Source organism: Micromesistius poutassou (genome assembly GCF_964030765.1).
Source record: "Micromesistius poutassou genome assembly, chromosome: 16".
Lineage (NCBI taxonomy): Eukaryota > Metazoa > Chordata > Actinopteri > Gadiformes > Gadidae > Micromesistius > Micromesistius poutassou.
The window spans coordinates 14,501,497-14,527,950 of record NC_140286.1 but is presented as its reverse complement, the minus strand read 5'-3'; the positions used below and the strand labels follow the sequence as shown (position 1 = coordinate 14,527,950).

General features: G+C 46.4%; 3 protein-coding genes across 6 annotated transcripts in view; 1 reads left to right on the top strand and 2 right to left on the bottom strand.

Moving 5' to 3' along the window:
• Positions 1–6: 6 nt before the first annotated feature.
• Positions 7–10,215, top strand: nr2f6a (nuclear receptor subfamily 2, group F, member 6a). 2 transcript variants are annotated; one of them, XM_084481098.1, is made up of 5 exons: positions 7–900; positions 2,616–2,710; positions 4,489–4,844; positions 5,413–5,659; positions 7,407–10,215. In XM_084481098.1, exons 1-5 carry the CDS (start codon positions 632–634, stop codon positions 7,679–7,681), a joined length of 1,242 nt encoding a protein of 413 aa, XP_084337224.1. In that variant the 5' UTR covers positions 7–631; the 3' UTR covers positions 7,682–10,215. The 2 variants fall into 2 exon arrangements, with proteins under 2 accessions (XP_084337224.1, XP_084337223.1); XM_084481097.1 differs by having other exon boundaries at positions 4,486–4,844.
• A 15-nt stretch (positions 10,216–10,230) lies between these two features.
• ocln1 (occludin1) lies at positions 10,231–21,319 on the bottom strand. Of its 2 annotated transcripts, XM_084481092.1 has the most exons (9): positions 21,121–21,319; positions 19,474–20,161; positions 18,224–18,427; positions 16,779–16,937; positions 12,615–12,775; positions 12,089–12,367; positions 11,036–11,207; positions 10,819–10,860; positions 10,231–10,572 (listed from the first exon to the last, which is right to left on the bottom strand). In XM_084481092.1, the coding sequence occupies exons 2-9, from the start codon at positions 20,104–20,106 to the stop codon at positions 10,474–10,476; spliced, it is 1,749 nt and encodes a 582-aa protein (XP_084337218.1). In that variant the 5' UTR covers positions 20,107–20,161; positions 21,121–21,319; the 3' UTR covers positions 10,231–10,473. The 2 variants fall into 2 exon arrangements, with proteins under 2 accessions (XP_084337218.1, XP_084337219.1); XM_084481093.1 differs by lacking the exon at positions 18,224–18,427.
• A 246-nt stretch (positions 21,320–21,565) lies between these two features.
• LOC311360957 (MARVEL domain-containing protein 2-like) overlaps positions 21,566–26,454 on the bottom strand; it is a 5,187-nt gene continuing 298 nt past the window's right edge. The window contains exons 1-6 of one of the 2 annotated variants that reach the window (XM_084481095.1): positions 25,991–26,454; positions 24,599–25,712; positions 23,287–23,435; positions 22,915–23,086; positions 22,660–22,710; positions 21,566–22,113 (exon numbers count right to left, since the gene is read on the bottom strand). The exon at positions 25,991–26,454 is cut by the window's right edge and continues 163 nt beyond it. In XM_084481095.1, coding sequence (XP_084337221.1) covers positions 21,997–22,113; positions 22,660–22,710; positions 22,915–23,086; positions 23,287–23,435; positions 24,599–25,666 — 1,557 coding nt within the window. In that variant the 5' untranslated portion in view covers positions 25,667–25,712; positions 25,991–26,454 and the 3' untranslated portion in view covers positions 21,566–21,996. The remainder of the gene's footprint in view (positions 22,114–22,659; positions 22,711–22,914; positions 23,087–23,286; positions 23,436–24,598; positions 25,713–25,990) is intronic. The other variant, XM_084481094.1, reaches the window with a different exon arrangement.

The window sequence follows — 26,454 nt, the reverse complement described above, 5'->3', positions numbered from 1 at the left end:
CTTCCACCTCGTCGCGTTTGCTAGTGTTGAACGGTCAGTCGTGTTTTGCTGTTTTCTCTTTGCGAAGCATGTGTTTGACTCATTGTTTCCCCTGAAAGGGTCTCAGACGGACCGACGGAGGGCAGCGTGGTTCTCCATAACGACCACCTTCATAGAGACCACCTCTCCAGTGGATCTCCAGTGGAAGCGATCAGTGGCTTTTTATTTTCCTTCCCTACGGCGGGTATGAAGAGTGAATTAAGAAAAGGATATTTCAACCATGTACAGTCATGCTAAACCAAACCAAAAAAAGTTACCAGGGTGGTGAGACTGTTTCCAGGTCATAGTGCAGTGGGAGGAGACTGGGTCGAGCTCCTCGTTTCCTCTGCCCTGACTAACCTTCTCCTCCAACTTCAACTCCTGGTCCCGCTACCTTCTGATACACATCGGGGAACCTTACCAACCCTCCCAGCTCTGGGTGTACCTCCAGAGAAGGTCCGCTTCAACGCCTAACACGCAGAACAACAACAACAACAACAACAACAACAAGCAGACGCGGGACTTGTTTTACGTGCTATTTATGTTCCCCTGACAACACCCAGACGAGTGGCTGCCCGCCTGTTTTCTCCAGCAGTGGTTCGGTGACCAAGCGATGGCCATGGTGAGTGGGGGTTGGGGAGATCCTAATGGGGGCACCAATGGTTTCGGGGATAAGAGCTACCTGAAGGGAGAGGAGGAGGACGGCTCGCCCCAGGCCGGGGGCAGCGACATGGAGGCCGGGGAAGACGACAAAGCCTGCGTGGTGGACTGCGTGGTCTGCGGGGACAAGTCCAGCGGGAAGCACTACGGCGTGTTCACCTGCGAGGGCTGCAAGAGCTTCTTCAAGAGGAGCATCAGGCGCAACCTCAACTACACTTGCAGGTGAGATGGTCCTGCTGACTCGCTGAGGACATACAGGTCTGTGCGATTGTGGATACACTATCTATTTCCCCCTCCATAATAATACAAGGGGATTATAACAGCAAATATATGTTCATATTGGAAAACGAGCTGCTCATTTTAAAGCACAGCGCCACTAGTTGATATAAACTACTTCATTTTTTCTCCCAGGCAAATATGTGTATATATGTACACTCGCAAACACGATAATCCATATCCAATAGACAGACAGCGGATGGATGAAAAGACGTGTAGGCTCGCTGAATAATTAAATCCTAGTTGCTCTATTATAATGGTTATAGTTCTTCAAAGGAAATGGATGCAAATTGCCATAATGAGTCAAGCAATTGGATTATGTGCAGAGCTCTTACATTTCCCCACCATCCCCCCTGTGTGTGTGTGTGTGTGTGTGTGTGTGTGTGTGTGTGTGTGTGTGTGTGTGTGTGTGTGTGTGTGTGTGTGTGTGTGTGTGTGTGTGTGTGCACGCACCTGCATGTCATATGCACAATGCTTTGATGCTCAACACATTAGAATGTAAACATCGAACCAAGGCAGCACTTTAATTCATGCACACTGGCCCTGATTGGCCCTGCTTATACTTCTACTGTAGGTTCATGTATTCTACTTGCTGAGTATATAAATGAGTTGTAAAGTGTTTAACACAAGAGCAAATCCTTCACACATCAGATGAGTCTCAACACCCACTTGATATCGTGTCTTCATTCACATGGTCCATAAACATGATTTTTGGTACAATATTAATGTTTAAGATGCTGTAAACGGAAAGCTGCTACGTGATATCTGATAGATTGATATATTTTATATGTTAATGGAGGCTTGGCATGTTTCATTTATTGCCCTAGAAATACATTTTTTCCACCTATGTATATATTTGGTTATTTTCCAGGTAGGAAGCATGGGGTTACCATGGTGCACTGGTAGACTGGTTAGCCTGCATGCTTCTACCTAGAGCACGACACTGGATTTTAGGCCCGGTTAGTGATATTAGGGAGTTAACCATTACAGATATCAATATGTCGGCTGAGATTAAAACATTTGATATATCTGGCTTTATTCAATGTATACTGGGGGAGGGGAAGCTGCTTAGGATTGGCTGTTCTGCCTGCAGGAACATCACGTTAAAGTCATGAGCTTAAGGAACCCATTTACTATACGGGGAGGGGCTACTAGCCTCCACACAGAACATGATATAAAACTGTTAGTGTTGGGAGTGTTGACGTGGATGTGCTCGGTCAAAGCATTTAGAGGTTCAACCGCCACACTTTATTTATTGAGAGTTCATTACATTTATAAATTGCCACCATTTCTAAAGTTGACATCTGAGCATATTGACAAACATACGCCGACACAATTGATCTGTGAAGGGTATATCGGCCGATAAAATCGCCCAACTGTTGTATCGGTCAGGCTCTGCGTCTAACCCAGTCAGGGGGGTTGGTAGCGGGGTGTAATACCAGATTGTCTTGTACCTAGTTGCTGTATTTATTCCACCAACTCCGGTTTTTAGTCCGTTCTGTCTTTCTATGAACCCGTGTTTGGAGTTGGGAGCCAAACAAACAACACCCTGTTATTTAGCTTGTGTTGTCCTTCATCAGAAAAGAATAGCTGAAATAGCTGCCATCTTGTAAGCCTTCTGGACCAACTAACCCAATTGTGGCTGTTGAATATGTCCCCAGGTCCAACAGGGAGTGCCAGATCGACCAGCACCACCGAAACCAGTGCCAGTACTGTCGCCTGAAGAAGTGCTTCCGCGTTGGGATGCGCAAAGAAGGTATCTTCCTCTCCTAATGCTCAATGTGCACACATCCATTCGCAGCTATCTGATGCTACCTGCTCTCAATTTATTTCAGCCTAGCTACCTGCTGGCTACGGCTACCTATTCCCCATTCCCACCTAGATGGATGTAAACTAGTGCTACACATTCCCACATCCATTCTCTCGTAGCTAGCTGCTAGCTAAGGCTAGCTGCTCTCCATCCGTTCCCAACGTAACAGTTACGTAACAGTTTCTACATAGCATCATATATTGATGCATAACAAAATCTCTACATAACAGTGTTTTTACACAGCACAATGCGCACACACAACTTAAACTAACATGTATAGATGTGATGACGCGAGTTTCAACTCAATATGACACACACTTCAGACAGGATTCTAACCGCTCCGTTGTCGTTGTTAAAGTTGAACTTGCGGCTGTTCTCTCGACGAGATCGAATGAACTCGGGACCTCGGTGCCATGGGAGATCCTCCCGTTATTCATGTGGCATCGATCCAGGACGCCACAAATCAAATCAATCCATAGCGGTTAATTTAGGGCTGATTCCTGCCGTTGCTCAGCCTCTTCCTCTACCAGCACCCCTCCCCCCTCCGCCAGCACAGGGATGGAGTGAATGCCACTGAGGGCTTTCCTGGGGCTCTGCGCTGGCTGTTAGCCGATCGCGTTGGTTTGCTGTCATGTACTAAATGGCTTAATCCAGAGACTTGACTGAGGGGTGGCGCCCCCTCCCCCCCCACCCCAACAGAGCCGATCCATCAACCTTAGAGCCCCCCTGCTTATACTTACCCACCCCCCCCCCCCTTCCCCATATCACTGCTGCTTCTGCTCAAACTGGAGTGGTTGGTGTGTTTCCAAAGGTGAAATTGAAACAGTAAAGGAAAAGTTTAACAATGAAGCACTAGGCCAACGCTGTTGACGGTGGGGTAGAACGTACCCTTTTTCTCTGTTTTGGAGATTTGTATATATTTTCGTGACACTTGTTTTCGTGGGCTTTTTGTTGTGCTAATATGGACGGGACAGTGGGTTGAAAGGGAAGATTTCTTGTTTTGTATTGGACCGCAGGTCGAAATCCTACCGGGGCCACTTCTAGAGGTATTGCCTCTGTGGTGAGAGAGCGTGATTTGGTGGTGGTGTAATGTGTTGTTGGAGGGAGTGGTCTCTTATTATCTTCCATTACGCTTTCAGTGGCGGTGCCTCATCTCTCAAGGGCAAGCCATGTACGTTTTGCGAGTTTATAGATGTGCTTCTTTGTCCTTGGGACGGGAAAAAACGTGTGTGTTCATAATAACCGCACACAAAATGGTTCTTCTGGAAATGGAAATGAAACAGTAGGAGTCCATTAGTTTTATTGTGTGCAGATAACCTTCAACCATCGCTACATAGCGACTCAGACCTCCTCAGTTCTGCTATCTACTTCTTATTCTGCATGGCGCTTTTAATCTAGAATTAGAGCCTGCCGACCAATCCGATGTCTGTTGATAATCTGACACGCAGACGCCCCACTACTGAGAGACAATCCACTCCCTCTCAGCTGTTCTGCCCCTGTTTTTATTCGTCAAGTTCCTTCCTACTCGCTCCTTTGCGTGTTCCCTCTGCAACCAATTATTCATGATTTATTCTTTTCATCCCCCCCCCCCTTCCCTTGTCCTTCATTCTGTCTCTTTCACTTTACCTCTTTCTTCGCCGCTACCTCTCCTCCCAACCCCCCATCCCCTCCCCCCCATCCCCTCCCCCCCCCATCCCCTCTGTCCCCCAACCAAACTTCAGCAGTCCAACGTGGGCGCATCCCACCCCAGCCCAGCCTTAGCCCGTCCATCACGCCCCTAGGGGGAGCCAGCGGGCTGGGCGGCGGCGGCGGCATCGGCGGCGAGTACTACAACAACAACAACAACAACGGGGGCGGCGGCGGCGGCGGCGGTCAGCCGGTGTCGGAGCTCATCTCCCAACTCCTGCGCGCCGAGCCCTACCCCAGCAGCCGCTACAGCCACCAGTACAGCCAGCAGGGCGGGGCCGACAACGCCATGGGCATCGACAACATCTGCGAGCTGGCGGCGCGCCTGCTGTTCAGCACCATCGAGTGGGCCCGCAACATCCCCTTCTTCCCCGAGCTGCCCGTCTCCGACCAGGTCAGTGCGCCCCCCCCGTCCTGTGGGGGGGTTGGGTACGCTTTTGCATGCAGCATTGTTTTGAAAAGTCTTCCGTTAGGTAGTATCGTTTGGTAAACAACTTTATTTTTTATTTCAGAGACTCCAGTTTAGTTTTTATCTGCGCGTTCGGCACAGCTGTGAACAGCTGTTTCTTTATTTTCAGAGTAAACAAGGCCTGATTGGAAAAAGAAAAAGAAAAAAAGTCTATCAGAGCCTTGAAACGCCCAAGTGAAACATTTTTATACTCAATCTCCTATCAAAACACACATCACAGGCGTCTATAGAAAGCGTTTTGTTCTCGGCCTCAGAACGCGTGTGAAGGCAACATGTGTTCTGGGATGTGTTATCTTGTACGGGGAAAGGGTTAACCTAGCGATCGTTAGTGCTCGGCACTTGGTTCTATGAACATCCTTACTGTACCGACAGCCATATACTGTTGTTTCTCTTTCTTCTGACAAATGTACTTATTGTAAGTCGCGTTGGATAAAAGCGTACGCTGAACGTCCTAAATAGTAAACGTCCGTCCCCCCCCTGTCCCCCGCTGCAGGTGGCCCTGCTGCGTCTGAGCTGGAGCGAGTTGTTCATCCTGAACGCGGCCCAGTCCGCCCTCCCCCTCCACATGGCGCCCCTGCTGGCGGCGGCCGGCTTCCACTCCTCGCCCATGTCGGCGGAGCGCGTGGTGTCCTTCATGGACCAGGTGCGCGTCTTCCAGGACCAGGTGGACAAGCTGACCCGCCTCCAGGTGGACTCGGCCGAGTACAGCTGCCTCAAGGCCATCGCCATCTTCTCTCCAGGTAGGCTTTGTGCCGTTCCCGTGTAACGTGAATGTTCTGCACCGTCGAGGCGGTCCGGGGCGCCTGGTGAGCAGGTTCACTGGGCGCCTCCGGGAAGACCCAGGACTAGGTGGAGGGGTTATATCTCCACGCTGGCCTGGGAGCGCCTCGGGATCCCCCCCCCCGTCTGAGCTGGTCAATGTGGCCCCGGTAAATGGACGTCTGGGGCCCCCTGTTAGAGCTGCTGCCCCCGTGATCCGATAAGCGGTGTGCAGATGAGAGGAGATTCTGCACATTACTGCGTAACAGTAACAGTTATATATAATAACCTAACATAATATCTATAATAACCTAACAGTTATTATAGATTTAGTTTCTGGCTTCCTCTAGTGAGTGCTGACTTGACGGTATATACCGTGTTCGATGAGATTCGATTGGTTACCGTTGTAGAAAATGTGTATGAATGCCAAATATCTTCTCCTCGTCATCCCTTATTCAGTCAAATACCATTGTTGATCACATTCAGAATAATGAATAAAAGAATGATTTATTTAATATATAAACAATGTGTTTTATTTTCAAGAAGTTGCATAGCCTCTTATACATAGACTCTAGGAAATCTGTCAAAGCAAGTTCTATTTCTAATTGAATATTCAATAACACGCAAGTTTAAGCAAGCACTCCGATTGGTCAATTCCCATTCTTGAGTGTGTTTAAATGCCTGGTGAAAGAACAGACAAAAAGATTGTGCCTAATTACAGAAAGTATCGCTACGCTAACTAGCACTACTCATGAAACCACTTTCATGAGCCTAGTTTCCATAACAACGTTCAACTGACCAAGAGTCGGCTATCGTTACTATAGGAACTATTTTCTGATGGAGATGAACTCGGGCAGAAAGCTTGAATTTGAGGGCAAATTTACCCACAATATGAAAATATTGTTGATAATGAAGATGGTTTGTGTTATTGAATCGCAATCTTACACTCGATGGCGTCTTACACTTGAAGCACAGGACTTCGGGACTTGGCGCAAGCGCCTCGTTCCTACGGCTGCGCTTCGCGTACCAATAATGACATTCAAGAACGCCATCTCGTGTAAGATTGCTTAATTAAAATGTAGATACTGGACCTTGAGAACTGCATAATGATAGACCTTCAAAAGTGCACTTGGCTGGCCTGTAGGCTAATGCTAGTGTTTAGCTTGTTATGATCTGACGTCGAAACCCTCCCAAATCCACAGCTGTTGTGTTCCGCTCCATTTTGGCAATAACTGAAAAAACTAAAATTCAAAGTGTTTTGTTTTCCCCAGCTGAAAAGCTGTTATATTTGTGAAACGTAATTTGCCCTTGAATTTTTATATTTAGCTAGGAACCACTACATTAAGTATACTACATTATTTTCAGTAATATACTTTACCCTGGCTTCCCACAATAGTGCCTTTACTCTGGTGCCCCCTGCTGGCCTTCAGGGTGCACAGCATGTCCAATCAATGCTCTATACAGCTTTTACGTCTCAGTATTTCACCTGATAATCCCCAAAGCAATCAATTATTTCTCTGGTTCTCTAACCCCGCTCCTTCTGCGGTTATGTCCGACCGGATGAGCCGAGCGGTTTCAAGGACGTTTTTAAAACCAAGTCGTTGCCCTCAAGCGGCCATTGACGTCATTCAAAGGGGGATTGCGTGCTCGTGGCTGATCACGACTCATCACAGCATGCCATGCTGCTCACGTTGTGTCCTCTTCCCCCCCCCCCTCCCTCCCTCCCAGACGCCTGCGGGCTGACGGACCCGGCCCACGTGGAGTCCCTGCAGGAGAAGGCGCAGGTGGCTCTGACGGAGTACGAGAGGATGCAGTACCCCAACCAGCCGCAGCGCTTCGGCCGCCTGCTGCTGCGCCTGCCGGCCCTGCGCGCCGTGCCCGCCAGCCTCATCTCCCAGCTCTTCTTCATGCGCCTGGTGGGCAAGACCCCCATCGAGACGCTCATCCGGGACATGCAGCTCTCCGGAAGCTCCATCAGCTGGCCCTACGTCCCGGGACAGTAGCCCCCCCCTCCCCCCCTCCATCCGCCCCCCCCCCCTCCCACACTCACCCAGTACACCGCCCTACCCTCGCTCTCTCTCTCTCTCTCTCTCTCTCGTGCCCTCCCTCCCGGCCGCCCGATGGCTGAGGTCTCCGTCTCGGGGGTTGTGACGAACATGGACCAACAGGAACCCTCATGACTCATGGCCGCGGCCATCTGTGGGGCCGGTGCGTCCCGACACTGCCAGCTGGCCGCTGTGCCGTACTGTAAGGTAAACCGCTCGCTCATCCCCTCTCCTCACCACCTTGTCATCGTACGGTGGCCACAGTGTCCCTGGCCCCGCCCCCCCCCCCCCCGGTCCTGATCCGGTGCCAGGCCGGGAGGCTCTTATTGGCAGGGCGCCGTGTCGGCTGCCAGGCCTCGGGACGGAGGCCAGGTCGTCCCCTGCTGGGGGCCCGCTGTTACCCCACGTCATGTCAACAACAATTCGCCACGGCGACTAAGGACGCAGCGTCCCTAATGCCGAGGGAGGGCGGAATGTTCTCGCAACCCTCAAAGGAAAACTCTGCTAGTATCCCTTTACCATTGTCTCCATGTTTTGCTACAATTTTAGATTTTTTTTCCTTTTTATAGACTGATATTTATCAGTGCTGATCATGGATATGAACACGGCAACAGACTGCAGAGGACGATGAACTGGTCGTAGGGGAGAAGAGAGCAACACACTGCAAGTTCTTAAGGGTCCGCAGGAGGCTTCTGTTAAAGGACTGTGCTTTAAGAGAGGAACAATGTGCTTCTCCTCGGATGAACTCTTATAGCAACTGCCACTGTGGGGGTAGGGTGTTTGGGGGTGTAAAAGTGGAAACTTCAAAACAAGAGGGATAAGAAATGTACCAAAGTCTATTTTATCATTATGAGAGTAGGTATCTTAATGGATATGATGAAGCTATCGGTTAAGGAGACTTGGGCGGGGGCGGGGGAGGGAATGACTGCTTGGCCGGCAGAACTTTTACATTAACATTCATTCACAGGGCTTGCACCAACGCTGTTCTCTGAAAACTAAACATAACAAACAAGAACAGGTGACAATTTTCATGACAAACTGACAATTACCTCACAGGATTTCAGAATGAATTTCAGACTGATGTTTCCTAAACTCAAACCTCCGTACTCCTTGTTCACCACGAGCCGCCTTCCTTTTTGACAACTGCCTTGTTTTTCATTATGAATTTGATGTAGGAAAAAAAGAAAAAGAAAAAATGCCATCTGTGTTCCATATTTTGAATGGACCCCTCCACCCCTCCTATAACGAGAGTTTGGACTTGTTCCTCAAACTGGAATTCTCTGTGATTTTTAAAGATAACGGAGAGAGTAAGGATAGCAGGCGTCTTCGGACTGAACACGTAACGGCAGATATTTGCAACTACTGCAGGAATTTCCATTGTACAAACACTCGGCAGGCCAATGATAGAAGATGCTTGATCGCCCCGGATATCTGTCGCTTAGGTTTTGGTTCACTTTGTTGGGCAGGGGTTGAAACTTGAAACAAGTATTCTCTGTGTATATATCTATATATTAAGGGCAACTTCTTCTACTGCATGTGAAAACCTTTTTTGTTGTATTTTTATTGTTTTTTTATCTCTAATGTTCATTCTTTAGAATGTAAGTCTGTAAAATGGATTCTTCAACATTTGATATTTGGGTTAACTGTTGTCCTCGTTAATGTATTTTTGTTGTTTTATTGTCAATGTTACATCAAAATACCTCTGCTTTCTGGTCTAATGTCGAAAAAGAGAGAAATGGGTCTTGAGACCACCAAAGTCAGTATTTAATGAGTGATGACAGCGACTCTTACGTGTTTAAACAATGAGTTGCTGCAGAGGGTGTTGGACCCTATGGTCCTGGAGTCACTGTTGTAGTTGCACACCAGGGCTGCGCTTGGAGGCTGACAAAAGCCAAAACAATGAAATCACTACCAAATTGACATACATTTTTGTATGTATTGATAATGCAAGTAAAAAGGTGGAGCATCATTTTAAAATGCCAATGATTTGAAATGTAACGTGTAAGGATACATAAATGATTCTCGGCAATACCTTTTATTGCATTTTGATTTTGATTTGTTTTACTCTCTAAATCCTCAGAGGAAAAAAAACAAGATCTACAATTAATGTTTTCCTATATCTTTGGGTTCTTAGTTCTCTAGTTTTAAAATTTTAAGTGTATGAAAGCATTATTAAAGATTCAAGACATCACTGTGCTTTGTGTTTTCCATTAATCTGCAGTTGCAAAGTATTAAGAACACAAAATAAACACTTTTGTGGCCTAGAGCAGTAGAGGTAGACTCGTGAGTTTCATGTTTTTTTCACATTACATTTACCAATGAACTTAACATTTTGTTCTTCTGCTTCTACAAATAGCTAAGCCCTTGCAGCCCTGCAGATGTATGTTTTGTGTTGACAAGCTCATTTATATTTTACCAAAGGTTAAAGTTCATCTGAACAAGCAGGGTTGAGGGCGGTCCTAGTGCACTACCAAGTGCGAACCACTTTAATACAACCACTTCAGGTAGGCCTCCTACACATTTAGTAAGGCTCTGCCTGTCATGCTTTTCGGTTTTGACTGGAATGTTCTGGAATGTCTGTTGCTATTAATGGGGTATAATGGGAAATCAAAACAGTTGAGCTTCGGCAAAACCGATGAATTCAAAAGTAATTTACAGTTGACCATCAAAAATTAAAAAATAAAATTCTCAGAGGACTTTTGCAGTCACCCTCATCTTCGCTTGCTGTGTCTTCGAGCGAAGCCGGTTCCTCAAACATGAAGGTCAAAGTTCTTTACTAGTCGCTTTAGATGGGAGAGTTTTTGCCTCAGTTCTTTGGTTCGTTTTTTCTTTCCTTGATAGTTTGGTGACTGGTGGAGCAATACAAAAAGGGGATGTTTTTATTATTACTGTTAGATATATGCATATATATATATTTAAAGGATTAGTAATGGTGTCCAATAGAGACTGTTTATCATTTGAGCTTAAGACATTTCGCATTTAATTAAAAAATTATTTGGCATATTTCTACAAATGCTAGCACAACGCAACAGCAGCCTAGCCCTATCTACAGGAATGAGAACGAATAATCAACACACACATCTCTCCCAACTTACAGTTTTAAGGTCCTTCAATCGGTTGTATTCATCTGCGACGCCCTGCAATAGATCAAACTTCTATGACAATCGTAGCTACACCACTGACCCAGCCCCACTGGCTGATAAATCACACTTTGTATGATTTATCATTCTCTTGATAAATCGTACAAAGTATTGACTTTCTGTTCTACACCAAAACATGTTGACAATGAAAGCTTGCGGTGGGCTCCTGTACCTGGTACTTGATGGAGCCCTCCTGCAGCAGGTCCAGCTCCTGGCCCAGCTTGTGGATCTGCTCGCTGATGTCGTCCATCTCAGCGCAGAGCCTCTTGTAGAGGGCCAGGTCCGCGTCAAACTCCCCTTTGTAGCGCTTCCTCTCCTGCTCCGAGGTGATCTCAGGGTACAACCTGCCGTCACGTGTTCATTCAGCATTATTCTTTTACTTTCCTATCTTTTGTTGTGTTTATTGCAAACTGCTTGATGCTTAAAGAGCCAGTGAACCCAAAACCACATTTTTTCTCACTTTTAAACGTGGTAATTTGTCTTATATGATCGTCAACATAGTTATCCATGCCATTTATCTCTGTCACTGAAATAAGTCCACAACCTTAAGAAGAATGGGGTGAACCCTATGTGTTTGCCATTCTCCCCAAAACACTGTGTGACCGTTCCACTCTGCTGGGGGACACAGGTGGCGTCCTCTTCGTGACGTCCGTTCCTTTTCCGAGGCATTCTGACGTCACAACCAGGTGTGGTTTTTGGACACCTGCTGTAAAATGCCACTGACCCTTTCTCTAAATCACATAGTGTTGAATTCCATCTGAAGCAGTGGGTTCACTGGCTCCTTAAGTGTATTTTAATCCCTTTGCTCCATGTTTAAATAAAAGTAAAGAAGGATGGAAAATGAAAAGAATACAAACAGAATACTACATTGCAGCCTGAATATGCAAAACATATCGTCTCTCGGAGAGCTTTATCATTGAGACTTTTTTACTACTTTTTACGACTTACTCAAATGTAACATCGATACCATGGTAACAAGGCTGCAGCAACAACACCATGGCAACTAGACCATAGCAACAAGACCGTGGAGACAAGACCATATTAACCAGCCCATAGCAACAAGACCTCTGAGACAAGACCGTAGAAACAAGTATTCTAAAATAAAAATAAATAAATATATAATTGATGTGCTGGGTTGAATGCTCGTTGAATTCTGCTGTGCCATACGGTTGTAAAAAATGAAGGTCAAGATGAATGAATGGCGTTTGAATGGAGCGTGGCCGACCTGTAGAGGTGGTCTCTCAGACACTGGTCCGGCTCCTTCCCAGTGACCCCAGCGGTGGTGTAGCCGCTCTCATACTGGGACTGTGGGGCCGCGTCCCGCGCAGGGGGGCTGGCTCGGCGCTCGGGTCCCCAGTCCCTCTCTTCGTACTGGGGGGGCTTCCTGATGCTGTCAGCCTCCTCCTCCTCCTCCTCCTCCTCCTCCTCCTCCTCCCCCGAGCCGTGGGAGCTCGCCGCGACCCCCACGTTCTGGTACAGGGGCTCCGGGACGCGGCTGTTGGTGCTGTTGGGTCGGAGAGTTTACAAGGTACGAGAGGGATGCTGTTTTATTTTTATTTGATTTGATTTAACCGTTCTTTAACCAGGGAAGAGGTCCCATTGAGTTACAATAACTCTTCTCCCAGGGAGTCCTGGTCAAGGCTGATGGTCCTGTGTGTGTGTGTGCGTGTGTGTGTGTGTGTGTGCGTGTGTGTGTGTGTGTGTGTGTGTGTGTGTGTGTGTGGAAGGGGGGGCCCGGCTCAAACCCTCACTTGTTGCCGCTGAGATAAGCGCCCGCTTCGCTGTAGACGCTGAGCGCTGCGTTGCCGCGGGCGACGGCGATGTTCCCAGCCCTGAGGTCCGGCACGGCTCTCTCTGATAGGACGACGGTGGGGGCCTGCTGGGTGCTCCGCCCCTCCCCCACATGGTTCACCTATCGGACAGCGTGCGGGACATGTGACCGAAAGCAGCTCATCCATTAAGAAAACACACACCAGGATGACGCCTGAGCTCTAAAGCAGTGACATTCCCACGCCAGAAGAAATGCCGCCCCATGCTGTTGTTTTGTGTTCTTCTTCTTTATTTTCAAATAAACACATTCATCAATAACTCAAAACACTGGAGTCAAACTGTGCCAGCTGTTAGTCATCAATATTTCTCCATACACACTTTTTTTCCTCAGAGGTCCAACGTTCAATTGAGCCTTTTTTGGTTCCACATACATGAGCGCAGTAACTTTAGCCCTGGTCAGACGCCATCTCACGGGGGTGTCGTCTCCAAGAACCTCGGTGCATTCCAGGGCTACCCTACTCCTACAGCGAATACAGCGCCGCCCCGAACGTGTTATAAAGGACATCCGACTATCTGAAGTCTACCACCGCTGCCGCTGTCGTACGATGAATCATTGATGACTGATCTAGACTTTGACCTATTTCTAGAGCACCGGCGTCACGGCACACAGGGGGGGGCGCAGCCAGTGAGCGCGGAGACCGGGGCGTCTGGCAGCGGCAGGCAGCCTGTGATATGGATCTAATCAGCGGTGGTGGGGCTGGTGTCTCCAAGATGGAGGACGGCACCCCCCCCCGTCGAAGGAGCAGAGAGGATAAACCCGGTGACCTCGTCAGCTCACGCTCACAAGGAACCGAGGGAAACATGGACGCAAGCACAAGTCTCACCCAATCACATATAATAAGGCAATGCTGTTTGATTTAGTCTTTTAAAGGCAACCTACATATTTATTTTTGTTTAGTTATGCTCTTCCATCTGTCCAATACACACACACACACACATACATACACATACACACACACACACTCATATTTATAATTGTATATGTTGTATATGTATACGGACATAAATTCTGAAACTTATTGTTAAAATTAGGCCATCCTCATATTTTCCTGCTTTCTGGATTTCTTTTGTCAGAAGACGCACCCGATTCCTAGCAACACCACTCTTGCAGATGGTATCCTCATTAATTAGTCCCGGTTCAATCATTAATGCCTAGAACTCTATGTTCTGTTTGCTTCATTACCCGATTTCCACAAATATTTAAGTTAAAACTTCCCTTGGAATAAACACAGTTATTTATTCCTTTTAGCATGTTCACAACAGTCATGAAAAAGCCTGCTCAGTTGGCTCATGTTTCTGCCCCACGTGTCTTCATAGAAATAGTACCCCGCAATATGAGGGGGATTACTATGACCTATTTAGCAGGAGCCCAATCTGGGAGAATCTGTAGCAACTCTGTTTCACAGTGAATAATTTGGCACCACCGTGTTCTGTGGGTATTCACTGAGCAGCGCTGCGGCGACTGGACCTCTGTTATATATTATACATGCCCTATACATTATATATAGGTTTCCATGCAAGGCAAGGCATCTTCACTGTGATAGAAGAACGGCCCCCAGTTGGGAGGGACTGAATCATTGAAAGCTTCCAGTGCTTACTAGGCCCGCAATTATATTTCAAGAGATGGACTGGACACCTAGGCCTCAATGGTTGCCTAGATTGTGGATATGATATATTTCTGTGTATATTGATCGAGATCAATGAACTTTACTGTTGTGATGGTCATTTTGAAACCAACAACGAGAAAGAACGATTAAAAAACGATTCAAGTGGACTGTAGCAGCAGTTGCGGATTGTGTGTGGTTTAAGGTTTAAGAAGCTTCACTTGGCCCAAGAGTCCAATCAGTGTGACTTGGGCCATGTGAGGCTGCGTTTTCCAGCCATCAACCACACACACAATGATAGTCAAATTGGTTTGTGTTAAAATATTGAATAAAGACAGAGGCTGTTTCCAAATGTGAAGGCTGGAGTTGAGGCTAGAGTGCTGGCTAGAGTGCGTTTGTAGCTTTCGGAATTGGAACGACTTACTAGTGTGGAAACGCTTCTGCTTCCGCTTTTTAATACTGCTCCAGTCGTAAATATTTTAATATTTTAATTGTTGAAATTGTTATTGGGGACAGTAGTTTGTTTAAACACCAGCTACATACATATTAAAACAAATCAATCCATGCAAAATATAGCCTATCATTACGTTGCAAAAACGTTTGAAAAAAATCTCACATTTTTTGCATTTACATGATGAATCTATAAAAAGCAATACGGCATAAAATATTTCTAAAACGTTCAAATAACTTCACTTGTGTAAAGCAATGTGTATTGCCTTCCATCTGCAATTTTTAAATACCCCGCACAGCATGTGAACGGAAAGGATTGTGGGTATTTTGGCTCATTGAGGATCCAGCGATGCATCATTGAAAAATCTCGGAATTCCCAAACAAAAGACTTCCGAGTGTTCTCAACATTGGAACAGTGCTGGTTGGTGTTCTATGACGTAGCGTCCTTAAAAGGGCGGCCATTGAGCATGCTTCCTTCTCATTCCTTCTCATCAAACAGCCAGAGCTTAGATACTGACCTTGGTGAGCTTATTTATGAGGAAGGATAAAGTGAAGCCTAAAGAGCACATTTAAAGGTACTCCACAGTCCAGAAGACCCAAGAAACTCCCATTTTGTACATTTAACGACCTCATCTTCAGGACCGTGGTAGTGTATGGGAGTGTTAATGCATAATCAGGGCTCCTTAAGCACATTGTTCAGGGGCAAAGTTTACCACTGTTAAAACCCTCCTCATCTTGTGAGAGGATACAGGAAGTGCATGTCTGAAGCAATAAAAACCAATGTGTTTTATTTCACCGAATCTTCTGTTGCACGTATTAATGTTTAAATGCCTCACGAGATAGACTTACTCAAAGTGAACCGGACCGTGTTATGAGCCAATGGTTTAACAGGTGAGTTTACGGCCTCTGTGTTATCGCCTGGTTAATGATCAGTCAGGGTGAAACCAGGTTTGCTAAAGACAAACACCAGCATGCTCCAAGTCAATACCTGCCAGCATTTATCATTATTCAGACACCAGCCACACACTCAAACCTAGTTTCTGTTTGCATCTATTATGAGACCTTACGCAAACATTTCTCTAGACAAAAGCTAGCACGCAGTCCTTTCTTCTTTCTATATGTATAGTATTTAACACCTTTTTCCCTTCATTCAGACAAATCCACCTCTCTCTGTGATCAACGAGTGGTTCTACGGTCGCATGGGAAATGGCTTAAAAAGTGTTAGGTTTTGGTTTGAGGTTTGAAATGGCTCAAACAAAAGCCAGCATGAATCTGTTTATAGGCCAACATCCCCAATATTAACGTCAGAAAGCTACAATGATCTTCATTTTCTCATTAACACTGTCTGACTACTCCCTAGCCAGTGGCCTCTGCAGCCATTCACCAGTATGCACTGAGTATTCAGAGTATTCAACAGTATGCTGTTTAAATATCCGCAGCAGCACAATGTTATTATCTTAGAGTTGTTTTTCATCCCCTTGATTGATCACAGTAATTATTGTGATTCGAATTTGTGAGGAAGTTTGGGGAATTTTTCTCTATAATGAATTTACTGTCTATAGACATTGGTTGGGATATCCCTTTATTACAATACTGTACGCCTCTACAGTTTTTTGCAGCCAAGCAAAACATATCCATTCATCCACTTCCATATTTTTGCACTGGTACCACTTGAACACTTTACACTTACATTTTACACATACACTTTACTACACCTTATTACTTATTACCACTGTTTTAGTTTCCCTACTTTTTATTACTTACTTTATTTTATTTCATTTTTATTATCATTATTTATTATTGTGATTTATGCTGCTACTTATTTTTACATACATTTTTTGTTTACTTATTTACTTATTTACTTTATCTTGTATTGTTGCTGCTATGTGACTGTTGAGGAACGCAGCCTCAGATTTTTTCTCTTGTGTACTTAAGGTACAATAAGACGTAATAAAAGTAATCCTGAATTGAATACGAATCATTCATCCAGATGAAGTCGGTCCAGCAGAACAGAGGGCGGATCCCGCTCACCCAGTCCTGGACATCCTGTGCCTGGAGGGTGACCAGCGGGGGGTCCCAGGTGATATTGGGCTTGCCATGGCGCCAGATCTTACTGCGGGTCTTGTAGGCATAGTACGCAGCCAGAGACAGGGCCAGCACGACCATCAGACCCAACACCAGGGCGACCGCCTGCAGACACAGGAGAAGGAGGCGGTTTAATGGGGAACAGTGCAGAAGACAACAGAACAGAATAGCGCTGGGCAGAGCAGGGCAGAACCAGAGGGGATCCCGGTCACGTTCCAGCAGTCATCAGGGCACACCCACGTGACTTGGACTGTGAGTGGGCCTTTTTGCGTCTAGCCTTAGATCGCTAAATTACACGAGGTGAATATTTCTTTAAAGGAGCTAAATGGAACAGATGCACAGTACTTATGACCACGATCTTTCATCAGAGATGAAGGAAACATGACAACAATATTACAGCCAGTATGTTCTCTTTTGAGATTCCCGCTCTGTGTAGCAGCGTTTGTGTATGTTTTGGCCGGACTGCTATGATTCAAGCAAATTGGCACTCAAACACAGCGTGCTGCAGCCATGTAAGCATCAAACAAGCTGGATCTGAGCCTGTACTGGATTCTACCCGACCTACAAAGCCTCGTCCTCTTTTGAAAAAGCTCCATGACCCGAGCCGAGCTAAAACACTGGTAAATATGGGAGTTACATTTGAAGATTTTACAGAAATCTTCAAATGTAACTCTTGAGACTGCTAAGGGCCCAGAAGGATTTAAAGAAGGATGCCACATGAGCTGGTTTATATTTTGCAAAGAATAAACAAATGGCAGAAGAGTACAGTAGCTGATCAAGTGACCGCGTGCGACACTTTGTCGCTTGTCATTGTCGAAATAGAACCAGTACCCATTTTAAAAGCTCGCTGTCAACTTACATGTTGTACATTTAATATCCATTATTTTTCCACATCTCATTTAATTTTATGGTTGGGTTTATCTTAGTGAATAATTGCTCCTTTCCCATCAACATGCTTCTGAAACCCAGTTACCTTAATGGCTTGTAAAACTTGAATTCTGTTGTCTTTCCTTTCTTTGCTTCAATTCATGGAATAATTTATTAAACTGGCATATCTGAGTCAACTTGGAAAATGAGATGATTCAGACCTAGCACAGAACATGTCAAGATATTGATATGATGACTCACTGGTATATCTGGCATGATGTCCAATATCGGACAAAATATTATCGGCCATATAATATTGCTATTTGTAGATGGTGGGAAATTGTTTGATAATGACTCATTTGTTAACATTTAGTTTGTTTGTATTAAATATTCCCAAGCGACAACCAGTCCTGATTAAAAAAAAAACCCTATCGGTATCAGCCAAGAATTTCCCATCCCTGTATGGCTGAAAGCCATTGAATGAAAAGCGTACGCCCCCCCCCCCCCCCCCCACACACACAGACCTCTTCGGGGTCCATGTAGCAGTAGTGGTGCAGGTACTGGTTGTACAGGGAGAAGCCTCCTGGGTACCCCGAGCCTGCGGCTGCACTGATGCTGGGGCTCCCCTTGATGTTCTGACACAGCATCAGCATGGGGTTGTACAGCATGCTCTGGGAGCTCTGGGACATGGGGTTCACCCCGATCACAAAGATGATGTCAATGATGCCCTTCAAGCAAACGTTTGGGAAAAGGGAGACACAAGGGAAGGGTCATTTCATTACTATTCATATATATGTATATATATATATATGTATGTATATATGTCTTATTAGTTCCGACTCTGATCAAGTGGTTTCCAATGCTTTCCAACGTGATCCACATTGTAGGTCTGAAAATGTTTGAGACCCCATTTATTTTGTGAACCGATACCACAAATATTGTTTTAACCCAAACAACATCTGCCTCATATCAACATCCCAGTGGACATGTATGCACTGCACCACTGAAAAAACACATTTCGCTCAAGGCTACAAAACATTAAGAAGTCTGCTTTAATTTATAGTGGCTAAACCTTTGAAGTACATTTTGTCATAAATGTATCATCAAACATCTATAGCTGATAAGTCAGCAAGACCCTGTGACACTGTACGCACATTAGGTGACCCCAACATCCATATTGTTAATTCATGAAATACACGACAAGATAAAGGTTTGAAGGGATGATTTCATGCTTTTTCGACTTCTCCCTTTGCTTTGTTTAGACTGTTATATGACGTATGTATACATGTTTCACGTCTGCTAAGCTAGAAAAATCTAAGTCTGAGCCAGGGGGAGTATTCGCTCCCACCGAGAATGCCCCTCAATAAGTGCGTGAAACAGCCCGTTTGCGCTCAAACTATACTTCTGTAACTGTAACAGTGCAGAAGTCGTGCCTCCCGGCTACCCGCAATGTTTACAACTTCACGGGGGTGTGAATTTTTAGACAGACGCGCAAAGCGCAGAGCTCACTTCAACCAATCCCAAGCGAGTGAGCATGCTGACCAATCACAGCAGACTGGGCTACTGGGGGGGGGGGGGGGTGCTTACAGCGACACGATACAAAACAGAACATTCTTGAAAAATGCTGAAATTGGTTTTGCAGAAATAAACAGTGCGTGAATAATAAGGGATATTTCTAACATACAGACATGTAACCCTAGTAGTAGCCCAAATGCCATTATTAACCCTAAAGAAAGCATGAACTTTACCCATCCTGTACCTGAGGCCGACTCACCTGGAGGACGGCCAGGACGATGTCACAGATGAACACGGCCAGGTAGAACCCGCGGCCCCTCGTGGCGCGCGACCGCGAGAAGCTGCCCACCAGGAAGCCCAGGGCCGCCAGGAAGTTGATGGCCGCCATGGAGATCATGGCTGACTTGGCCGAGTACGGCGTCATGTAGTTATTGGCGTAGCCGTAGCTGCCGCCGTAGTACCCCGAGCCCACGCCGCTCGCCGCCCCGCCCCCGCTCACCCCCACGCCGTAGCCGCCGCCGCCGCCGCCGCCGCCGTAGCCCAGGCCGTGCATGTCCCACACCAGGGTGGACGCCACACAGGCGAAGATCACGAAGCACATGATCACCGTGGCCGCCTGGAAGGTCTTGACGAAGCCGGGCGGGGAGAACCAGCGGTGGAAGTCCTGGGGCCGGTAGTCCCCCCCCGGCTCCTCCATGTAGTAGGAGCCGGGGGGGTTCTGCTGGGGGCCCCGGGGCCACTGCTGCTGCTGCTGCTGCTGCTGCTGGGAGGGGTGCAGGACATGCTGGCTGCGGGGGGAATGGACGCTTCGAGGGGGGTAGAGGCTGAGGGAGGCGCTGCTGTACGGCGGGCTGTACACCGGGGGGCTGTCGTACTGCTGGGGCTCGTACATGATGCTCTGGTTGTCATGGATACAACGCCGGCTGGGGGTTTGAGGAAGAGAAGGCCTGTTGGAGAAGAGGAAGAATCAAACAACAATAGCTGGATTGGGAGGTGGACACATAAATTGATGGATGGGTGGCGGGACGGATGGACAGATTGATACGGAGATAGGACGGATAAACAGATGTAGATTGCTGAAAAGGAGGACAGATGGCAAATTGTATAAACAACAACAATAAAGCAATATGATCTATCATCTTCCTTGAGTGAGTACACGATGTGTTTATCATGCACGTTTTTGTTGGGGCCCAAACAACCAGCTCTTTAGCATACAATCTCATTTGAATATGATGTTGTGGACACAGGCTTCAGCAGAGAAGCGCTCATTCCCTGGCCCTCCCCACCACGGCCTGTCTGTCACTGACCCACACAGTCCTGCAGAACTCAACCCAGCAGCCTTCAATAATTCAGACCAACAGCAGAGAAGAGGCGGCGGGGGCGGCCATGCGTGTTGTTGACTGCAATGTGAACCACTGCCATGTTCTCTGGACCGACTTTACCCGTGAGGGTCATCTGAGTGTCAGGTTGTAATAGGCAAAAGTAAGTTATAGCCGCAATGGCGCCGTCACGGATAAAGCAAGCCATGCAAAGCACTGTGGGGTGATCTAACGGTCACTATCACACACATCATTCAGCATTAACCCTCCCGCCTGCTGGTGGTCCTGCTGCCACCTCTGCATCGAAACTTCCCGTTAGCTCCAGACAGATCAGTCCTAATATAATATATATATAAATATATCATATAATAAATATCAATAAGGTAGCGTGCAGATCAAAAGTTGGCGTTTCTTATTCGACTCTGGCTGAATTAAGCTGACTATTAATTGAATTTGCCCCTTTTCATCAAAACACGTCACATCATTTCCATAATATTTGTTAGAAGGACGATGATAATAGAATAATAGACGAATAATAGATAATAGAAAATAGAACAATTGTCAAGGACCACATAACAAACACCTACCAATAAGGTTAGTCCATGAAAACAGTCCATGGAAACTTCTACCGCCTGGAAATGTTACTTTATTCTCTCTTGGTTCCGCTGCATTCCACGATAAATGTCACGTTCTCGTTAAATCGCCTTTAAAGTGATTAATTGATGATCAGAAATGTTTTACTTCTCGAAAAGTAACAGCGGTCTTCACGTTGGCCCGGTGCGATGCCCCGCGCATGCGCAGGCGCGCAGAGGGGACACCGGACTCAGGTGAGAGCATTGTTTTGGTTATATTGTTTTCATGACGAAAACGAACCAGATATATATTTTCCCCGGGTTAAAACCACTTTATTTTTATTAGAATTTTTTCATGACGAAAACGAAGCAGTAACATTTAGCCCAGGTGAACAACCCCATACGGTGTTCTGTATGCTTACAGGCCACCGTTCACATGTTTCCTAAAAGGCCGACCGTTATGCATGCCATCCCCATCCATTTCAATATGGCCAAAAGCAGGTGGATATCAGAGATCAGCATCCAGTAGTGTAGCAAGCTCAAAATGACATGAGAGAGGATGAAGGATAGATAAAAGACATGAAGACATTTATTTATTGTTGTTATTAAAAGTAATGCTCTCAATGAAGCTTTTACGCCAGTTATCTTGTAGGCTATAGCTAATGGTTGTTAACAGACCACACATTTCTGGCTGAAAGCCATGGACCATGGAAGCAAATGAAATTGTTCATAATGTAAATATTTATTACAAAAATACAAAATTATTTTCAAATTGTAACACCTAGAAACATTGTTGACATAGGCCTACTCATAACAATGCATTTAAAACCGCACAGCGTTTAGATTTTGGAATCAAACAATGCACGTGGCCCTTTTCCCTGAAGCCATCCCTTATCTCGTCGTGCCACAGTTCTCCATGGTGTCGAAGGTCCGAATCCGGTTCTTGATGTGGCTCAGCTTGTCTTTCATGTACCTGTAGCGCTCTCTCTTCTCCAGGAAGCCCGGGTCCTGTAGGGGGAAACGACGCACATCCCTGTCACACGCATACGCTGTTTTTCCTTTTCCTGTTTTTTCTCTTTCTTTCTTCCATTCTTTCTTTCTGTAGTTCATTAATTATAAATTAATTAATTAGTGTTTATTACATACATACATATCACATATTATTATTTATATTATTATTATTATTATATTATTTATATTATATATATATAGCCTATATATATAATTTAATCTCTCTTTGTATAATTTTTTTATTCTTCCTTTCTTCCTTTTATTTATGCATTCTTTCATGCAAGCATTCATTAAGTCACTTTCTTTCTTTCTTTTCTTCTCTCTCTCTCTGCATGTCCTCCTTTCCCGCAGTGACCTCATGTCCACATGCAGTCAGTAATGTGGATTTCAAGAAACCCCGTTCGTTTCAAAGTGACAGCAGTATTATCCGCACCAGTGGACAGCTTTATTGAAAAGCAAATATACCCTGGCTAACAATTAAGAATGAAGCTGTTTGTTTTGTGTAGTAGAACGTGACAGGAGTGGAGCTAGTGTATCACTCACCTTCTTCTTCTCTTCATATGTGAGCAACATTCTTTGAATTCTCACTTGTTCCTACGGGGTAGACAAAGGTGAGCAAACTGTTATACACGCAGCAGCTTCCTGTTACATTTGCACAATGCTATCATATAATACATTTGTCTTTTATTTTGGTTGTCATTTCAGTTAACAGATATTTGAAGTAGCCGTTTGTGTCACTCAGGACACACATTGTATCCTACAAGGACACTACTAATACACGGTGATGCCTCCTCTCACGTCTTGTCTGCTGTTGCTCCTGAGGAGGCTGGCCATCATGTCGTCCAGCTCCTGAAACTTCTGGAAGGTGTGACTGATATCTCTGTGGAGGTCCTTGTACTCCTGGTACTGGTCGTTGAACACAGCCTTGTACCTCTCCCGCTCCTCAGTAGAGGTGATCTCTGGGTACTTCCTGGATACACACATGGCCAATGGGATGAGTACAATAAGGAATTACATTTTGCTTGTCGTTTTTTTATGTTAACAGAAGAGGTGGCTGTAGTCGTTAGAAGGCTGCACCTGTTAGAAAACCGTCACTGACCAAAATAAAAAAGACCTAATGTCAAATATAAATGTAGGCATGATATTAGATGAGAGAATAGCAACACTTACGAGATGTAATCATCCTTGATGTGAGGGCTGGAGCTCTCGGTGTTGTAGTCCGGTAAGTGTTGTTTCTTACTTGTGTAACCTTCATCATCTTTAAAGGAGATCTTTTTTGGTTTCTTTTTAGACATTGGGACGGTTTGAGGATGTCCTTCCTGCCATGAAATAAGATGTATGATCAGATCTGAGTCTAGAAGCAACATTCAGGTGACGTTCATCAACACTATTAACTATGAAAATAACATAAAACAAGATAACAATAAGGCAGTTAATAAGAAGGCATCACCCAGTAGTGCTTAGTATTTAACAGAAAGTTCTGTATAGCCTACCCGTGGCACATAAACCTGGTGCCAGGTATGACACATAGACCCAGAATAGTGTTCAAAGCGCCATGTGGTGATGCCCTCACTGCACTCTGCAGACGTTTTCTATGAGTCAGCTTCCTGTCTCTCACATGGTAGGCTACGCATGCTGGGACCATCAGAGCCAGGGTCTCAGGTGAATCATAACATCTTCGTAACACCGTGACCATACAATTGATTGCGTACGCAGTGGTGTGTAGCCACAAGGCACAGTCCTTTTGTGTGTCATGGTTTTTTGGGGGGGAATCGGTGAGTGGTTGTATTTTGTACATCTTTGTGGCCAGGGTGTGTGTGTGTTTGAATGTTAAAGGAGACAGATAACAGATAATGGGGGTGGGGGGATCTGGGTCAGACCCCAACGTCCACCGTCTACCTCCCGACCACAACCTGTTCATTATTGAAATGTATCTAAAAAAGGAAGAACTATAAATAATAATTCTTTCTCTACTCTATGAGTAAATAGTGAAAACAACAAACAGGAACAGCCTCTATAACAGCAACAATACGGATCTGCCTAAGCCAGACGAGATACGTTAGTATCCAACAAAAGTCAGCTTCAAAGTGCATCATAATAATCGGTAACACACGCACACACACGTGCGCGTGCGCGGTTCACGGTTCCCGGTTCCCCCAAGCAGTCAGGCTCCTGGAGGAATCCACTACCCCAAGACCAACCCCACGCACACTACAACAACAGATTATTTAAATACATATTTCTGTAATTTGCATTTTTGCACCACAATCAACCGTGGCTGGTACCACGACCACTTCTGCTACTTATTTTTTTACTTATTTTTACATATTTGACTACTATCTTATTCATTACTTCATCTTGTATTGTTGCTGCTATGTGGCTGTTGAGGAACCAAGTCTAAGATTTGTCCTCTGGTGTACTTCTACTACAAGATGTAATAAAAGCAACTCTGACTCCGACTTGGGATTCGTCACGGGCTCACCTCCAGCCTGAAGCTCTCCAGCTCGCGCCGCGTGGCCTCGTGCCGCCACATCTTCAGCGCCACCATGAAGCCCACCAGGTACATCAGCATGACCACGAAGATGAAGGTGGTGCCCGCCATCTGCCCGCCGTCCACCCGGCACAGGTTGGCCACGAGGGGGTTCAGCCCCACCGTCATGTGACACAGCCCGCCGCGGTTCAGGTCGTTGACGTACACCACGCCCCCCGCCATGTAGAGCAGGAAGAGCGCCACGTTGACCAGGGCCTCCGTCAGCGGCCACCAGGCCGAGTCCAGCAGGATGGCGCGGTAGTACATGGTCATGCCCAGCACCAGCAGGATCAGAGTCACCAGCCAGGACAGGCCGGCCACGGCCAGGACGAAGGGGGTCATGGGCCCGCCGTAGGAGTACCCCGACAGACCCTGGCCGTTGTTGTAGTAGCCGTTGGTCATGCCGTAGGAGTTGTCCCACTCGCTGTCCTTCTGGATGTAGGCGATGACGCAGGCGATCACCATGCCCCCGAACAGGAGCTCCATGCCGGCCAGGAGCCGCAGCAGCCCGGGCCAGGACTTGAGGTAGGAGTACTTGAGCTTGTACAGCTCCACCTTCTCGGCGTAGTATTCGGCCGGGTGGATGCTGGTGAGGATTGACTCCTCGCCGGCGTACAGGTCCCTGCCGTCCCGCAGTAAGGGCTTGTAGGACCGGTGGCTGGAGGTGGCCAGAGAGCCGCCTCCCTCCTCCTCCTCCTCCTGGCCGTCCCAGAGCCTGCGCCCCGTCAGGGGGCTCACAGGGGGGCTGACCCGGGTGCCGTCGGGGGGGATCTCTCCCCCCGCGGAGGAGCTCGACGCCTCCTCGTGCCCCTTCGTCCATCTCCTGAAGGATCGTCCCAAGGTCTTGGGAAGCAGGGATCTGAGTCTGTCTTTCATGTTTTTATCTGGAGCGCTGGATGTGTATTCAGAGGAGTCTGCGGGGTCGTCCTCGCCCGCGTCTGACAGGTGGTCTGGGGTGGGCGTGTGGGAGACCCACACGGGGGTCGGTGCACTGCCAGGCCTGGACGCAGACCCAGCCATGTTCTCACCGGCTCCTCTCTTGGATCGCTGGCTCTAGCTTCTCATGCTGATTGTTGTCAAGTCATAGCGGCCATTTTCCGAAAGGCAATTTTTTTGAAGAGGACGATGAAGGAAGTAAGAGATTGGTGGTGAGTGTGTAGAAATGATCACAACATTCATATTCAAATCAAAAAGATAAACATGTTTTTTTGTTAAGACCAATGCGAAATGTGTGTATAACGTGGACATATAAATAGGCTGGTATACATACAGATAGATAGATGAAAGCAAAATAAACAACTTGTCTGAACTGAATTAGACAAACAAACGCCAATTTACAGATACCTCGGTGTATCCCTTCAAAGCTCTGACGACAACCTTCTCGTAAAAGACAACTCATCCATGTGCTTTTCTTTCTATATGCACCAAACCAGTAGCAGCCTATGGCTCCGTCCCCTCCAGCAGCAGAGGAAGCCCATTCATCACACGGCGCCGTGGGCGTCAGAGAGAGGGTTTAGGCGCTCTGCTGGAGCTCAGAGCTTCTCTCCGAGCTCCTCGCTGACGCGGCGCGAAGAAGGAAACGCTCACTAAACGACGCCTCACCAAGGCTACAGACTCTCTACACACTCCAGTTCAAGCTTAGCACATTCCAGTCCAAATGAGGGCGGCACATTGAACCCTGATAAACAGAGAGCGACATAAAGAATACGTATAGAAGTATAGTAGAGAAATAAGGTAAATGAGGTGTTAAAAAGGACTGTGAATACGTTGTTTGAACGTTCATGTTACTTTTATGTATTCAAACGGAT